The 5,524-nt window shown below is 42.3% G+C and overlaps 1 protein-coding gene across 1 annotated transcript; it reads left to right on the top strand.

The window, feature by feature from the left end:
• The first annotated feature begins 2,605 nt into the window (after positions 1–2,605).
• LOC118228520 (cytochrome b-c1 complex subunit Rieske, mitochondrial) lies at positions 2,606–5,288 on the top strand. The gene is made up of 2 exons (XM_035420092.1): positions 2,606–2,913; positions 3,872–5,288. Exons 1-2 carry the CDS (start codon positions 2,703–2,705, stop codon positions 4,480–4,482), a joined length of 822 nt encoding a protein of 273 aa, XP_035275983.1. The 5' UTR covers positions 2,606–2,702; the 3' UTR covers positions 4,483–5,288.
• Positions 5,289–5,524: the final 236 nt, after the last annotated feature.

The raw sequence follows: 5,524 nt of genomic DNA on the forward strand, positions 1-5,524 counted from the left end.
TGAGAAGCCGGGGACCCAACTGTGGTGAGTTCAAAGGAACTGTAATTACTCTGATGGAAAAGTGATTAAGTGTCCTGCTGTGCGTTGAGTCCCAATCATTCAAAGAGGCAGAGGAACACTTCTCACAGTGCAAAATATTGAGGAGAAGGGATGGGAAGGAGGGATGGAGAGAAAACAGAACACACAAATGGTCAAATAAAAAAAGGATGGAGGGCAGAGTAAGTGACAGTGAAAAGAAAACTATGAAATGCTGTATCATGGTGATTGCTCATTCAGTCACAGCTCTCAAACACCCCCACCCTCCCATGACATTAAAACACCCCCCCCCCCCCCCCCCCCCACACCCCTCCAACCCAGCTCTTCCTTTCCTGGGGAATGAAAAGCCGGATGATTCTGCCGTTGTAACTGGGTGACAGGGTGAACGAAGCCATTTACGCTTGCACGCTTGGAGATTATGGGTTCCATGCAGGAGAAAACCAATATTAGGCTATATTATCTTCTCAAAACGAGGCCCTGCTTTCCATTAGAGGAGCGCATTGAAGTGTAAATTCCCACATAATTTAGGGTTTATGAAGAAGGCGTGTGTGCGTTTGTGTGTTGGGGGGGGTGGGGGGGGTATGGGTTGGGGGAGCGCACAAATCCAGCTGCACACGCATACAGTGCGACACAGGCATACACAGAGGGCTGATTGGCCCTCCTTTCTGACTTGAGCATAGTTAGATGTTAGGATTCAATTTCCATCTATGCATTTATAGACACTTCACAAACCATAAACCATAATACGGTATTTTTTGAGCATGAGCACAAAATTAATTTTTGTGACATACTTCCCCTCAGTGCATTTGAGAATGAGCAAAGTGTGCCTCTGCACATTCTGAGGCTGTTAAGCATTTGTGCCGCAACAAAGAGGGCAGTTGTGCTTCAAGGTTGTGAAAGCCTGGGAGAAAAGGAAAAGTCAAGCGCCAGCATCATTGTCTTCTTTTTATACCCATGTTCTTTTTCTTCCCTGATGACTTGTCTAATAATATTTTAGGCCCACCACCTCAGTAACAGGCTCCTTCAATATTAGTAGTGTATGAGGACAACCGTTCAGTTCATAGCATGATCTATTATCCAGTTACTTTGCACTTCAACAATGCATTTAATTTAACTACATTCGAAAGTACCAGCATCTTCATTGTTACTAGACAGCAATCAGTTCCCTTAGATTGGTTTTCTCATGCTGATGTTTATCTGCAATGAAAATCCCTCTCCTCTGCATGTTTTGTCCGACTTCACTATTAGATTTCCGCATTGTAAGTTGTTTACACTGTCCTCAGATCTGTGTGCCCTTTTACGATAACAATATGATCGCACCATCCACTAATTGAAAACAGATACTGAAAGATATTGAAAAAAGTATCTGTTTGCTGATTGTATTTAAGTGGACACAGTTTCTGGTCAGTCTACCCAGAGCCTGCTAAATCGCTTTCATAAAAAGTTCTCATACATTTACATCTGTTTTAGTTTCAGCCATCAAATGGACAATGCAGTATATCTCCAAATGTATTTAAGAAATCCACCAAAACAAAGCACACAAATAAAAAAACAAAGGGAAAAGCGTACACCATGTTGCTCTAAAAAAGTGGTACTTCATCAGATATTATATGCATATAAAAGTACAAAAGATTATTTGCATCTGTATCAATATTATCAGTATTAACTATAATCTGATTATAGTTCCACTTCATCAAAGGTACTCTATTTGATTAAGATCTGGGGACTGTGCAGTCTTGCCATTGGAGTAAACTGCAGTCACTGTCATATTCATGGAACCAGCTTGAAACAATGAGTGTGTTGTGACATGCGCACTATCCTGCTGGAAGTATCTTTTTGAAAAAGGACAGACTGTGGCCATAAAAAGATGCACAGAAACAATGGCCATAAAAAGGTCAGAAACCATTCTTAGGTATGCAGTGGCATTCAAAGTGCCAGGGATATCTGCATGCATTTTCAAACAAAAACAAACAAAGCTAAATTACATTCTGTGAGTTTAGAAACAAAGAACAACTGTCAGAACTATTTGCAATTCAAACCCAGTTTTAACCCATCACGTGATTGGTTGTTTTTACCCTGTCATTAGAGTATGTTTATTATAGACTAAAATAAAAGTATATAAAAATGCAGTAACTGAAAATCAAGCCTTTTAAATTTACTCTAGCATTTTTTAAATATTCCAAGAATGTCCATTTTGTCATCTCCATCCTCCGATAAACAAATAAATTATTTTATTTTGTCTATGTGACCACGTGAACTAATCAGATCAACATTCACGATGTATGAGTAAGAGATTAGAAATTTAGGGCCCCAACTGAATGAGTCTTTATATCAGTTTGATATAGTTATAAAATATATAGTTATATAGTACTGGTTATATGATTTAAAAGTCGTGTTAAACTTATATATACAATATTAATAAATATTACATGGATTTGGAAATGTTTTATAACTGTTTATCACTGCATAAATGGAACAGTGATATTGCAATCCTCCATTCAAGGTGAGTGCCACATTATCTGCAGTAGAAAATACTGAACTGTTGCGTTGCATTCTATGCTCGATGCTCACGTCTTGGCTGACGTCATACGCAGCGTACGTTTCTTACGCATTCACGAGCCGGGAAGGTCGCAGTGACCGAATCCAGTTCCTCGTTAGCGAGAAAGATGATGTCCCTTGCAGCCCGTTCGGGGGCTTTCTCCCCTTATTTACAAGCTACTAATTTCGCAGTAGCTGGGCCGCTCAAAGCTATTGTTCCAGGAGTCGTAGTCAAAGGAGAGAAGGTCCTGCTGGACGTGAAGAAACCTTTCCTATGTCGCGAATCGTTAGACGGTCAGAGCCCCAAGACGGGACCGGCTGTTTCAGTTAGCATCAATGGTGAGTTCGCCGCTCTTGGATTTATTCGTGTGCCGTGGACTGAGACTGGCCTAGCTACAGATAACTCAAGGACACAGTTTTATGTCTCATTAGGTTTTCTTTCTAGTCTTAAAATAATATAAATTGTAGCCTTCTGAATGGACGTTGAGTGTCTGTGTAGCTGTTTGTTTTGAAATATTCAGTTAGATTAGTAGACGTTTTATGAATACAGTTTTGCTAACGCATGTAGCTAGCTTGACAGATTAGCTATACGCGGCCTACACGACCCCGAGTTAGCTAAGTATGTATCTGGATAATTCCCTCACGGGCTTCGCATTCACATTTAAACTTTGTACCTGGCTGCTAGTTGTGTACCCCATAAAAGTAGGTCTCTGATAACTTCGCTATTTTTCCTAGCTATATAACGGTAGGTAGCTAGCCAAGTAGCTAACTGTTAGCAAAGTCTTGATGACGGACATTAGCCAACAGTTAGCTAAGTGAACTTGCTAGCTAAGTGCTTTATAGCGGACTGTTTAGCTTTCCGTCTAGCTTTGGTGCGTGTCGTTCAGCATTGTGATTAACGTTAAGGCTATCAGAAAGTTGTCATTTAATGTAAATTTGACGTGCGAAAACTTACAAAAACGTACACTGACTTATTTGTTATGCATTTTCGAATTCTTATGAGAAAGTTAACGTTGCTTCCGGTTTCTCAAGGTTAGGTAGTTATATTATTGAGTTTGTTCGGGGTGTCTTCAACGATTTTTTACACCAGTAACCATAATATTTATTGTTATTTAGTCCTGCTTTATTAATAGGTGCAGTGATATTTCTGTCTATACATTTAGACTGTGTCCTTAAATAACCTTTCTCTGTGTCATCTATTACAGTGTTGATTGCAATGTGTTTTTAGTTAGTCTTGTTACTAGTTTGTAAATGGCTTGATTATGTTTATTGATTTCTGATTTTTGTGCCATTTCAGCCCGTGCTGGAATCCGTTTCGCTCACACCGACATCAAGTTGCCAGATTTCTCCGACTACAGACGACCCGATGTCCTGGACCCGAAGAAGCCTTCCCAGGACAACAGCGAGTCACGGCGAGCCTTCTCCTACCTGGTCACCGGCGCCACCACCGTTGTGGGCGTGTACGCCGCCAAGACGGTGGTGTCGCAGTTTGTCTCGTCGATGAGCGCGTCGGCCGATGTCCTGGCCCTGTCCAAGGTGGAGATCAAGCTGAGCGACGTCCCCGAGGGCAAGAACGTGACCTTCAAGTGGAGAGGCAAGCCGTTGTTCGTCCGCCACCGCACGCAGAAGGAGATCGAGACGGAGGAGGCGGTCAACCTGGCCGAGCTGCGCGACCCCGAGCACGACAAGGACAGGGTGTTGAACCCCGAGTGGGTCATCGTCATCGGCGTCTGCACCCACCTGGGCTGCGTGCCCATCGCCAACGCCGGCGACTTCGGCGGCTACTACTGCCCCTGCCACGGCTCCCATTACGACGCCTCGGGCCGCATCCGCAAGGGCCCCGCCCCCCTCAACCTGGAGGTGCCCTACTACGAGTTCCCAGATGAGGACACGGTCATCGTCGGCTAGACGCGAGACTGCCTATCTGTTAGCGCTTCTGTTCGATCTGTGTGTCCGACAGGGTTTCTCCGAACGTCGTTGCTCATACCGTGTGTGCACCTCAGACACAACTTCACACTGGGGAGGGAGAGGGGCGAGACAATTAAGCCAGTTGTAAGTAATAAATGTAAATTTTACCCGATCTGAAGCAACTTGTGTGTAGTTATTTATTCCGGTTAAATAAAATCGCTTACCATTCCGAGCATCGCCCACATGTGTGATCAATATTTCTATGATTTATTGTCATAAATTCATGTAAGTTTTTTCTCGTGGAGCTGCTTTCTCCTTTTGGCACTGCGTACTCATACACACCAGTGAACACCGTACAAGCGAGTCTGCTTTGGGCTGAAAACATGGGATCTATCTGAATCATTTCTGATGCAAGCCCTGAACAGGGTTGTTTGGTAATAAAAGTATTTTTGGGTATTTGAAAAGCAGTGAATGGGTTTTTTGTTTGCTATCATTTTGAATTTCAAAGCCATTACTGTGTTTAATACTTGGCTGGGTATTTTAGCAAAGAGATTGTGGAGGTTTGGTAAGGCACCGAATGTTTGGTTATGCATCTTGAGTAATTTTGGGAAGGAAATGATATTATCATATTCCTTTGCCACAAAGACTTGGAAAAAGACAATGGTGGTTTGTGGAGATGTCGAACGTGAACTCTGTAACACCGCTAATAAGTAAATCTTTTCTCTCCTCATGCGTTGCTCATGTACATAGAGTTCTGTAAATCTATGTACTCGTACATGTGTGACAAATAAAAATTTGATAGCTAACCTGTTGTGTCTAACACAGTGATTACTTAGAGCTTGCTTACCAAGCTTGATTTGTCCTCCATTGTGGCGAAACTCATCAGGTCAAAGGTTCACTAGAAGCCTCATCAGCAAACCAAGAATTATAATCACTGGTTGCATCTTCATTGTAGTTTTTAAGACAGGTGACCAGTTAACCTTTTTGTACAAGTATGTGATAATTTCCTTATTTATGTTAAATGGCTGGTTAGGCTTTGTTC

This window comes from Anguilla anguilla, chromosome 5 (assembly GCF_013347855.1).
Source record: "Anguilla anguilla isolate fAngAng1 chromosome 5, fAngAng1.pri, whole genome shotgun sequence".
In the NCBI taxonomy this organism is placed as follows: Eukaryota; Metazoa; Chordata; class Actinopteri; order Anguilliformes; family Anguillidae; genus Anguilla; species Anguilla anguilla.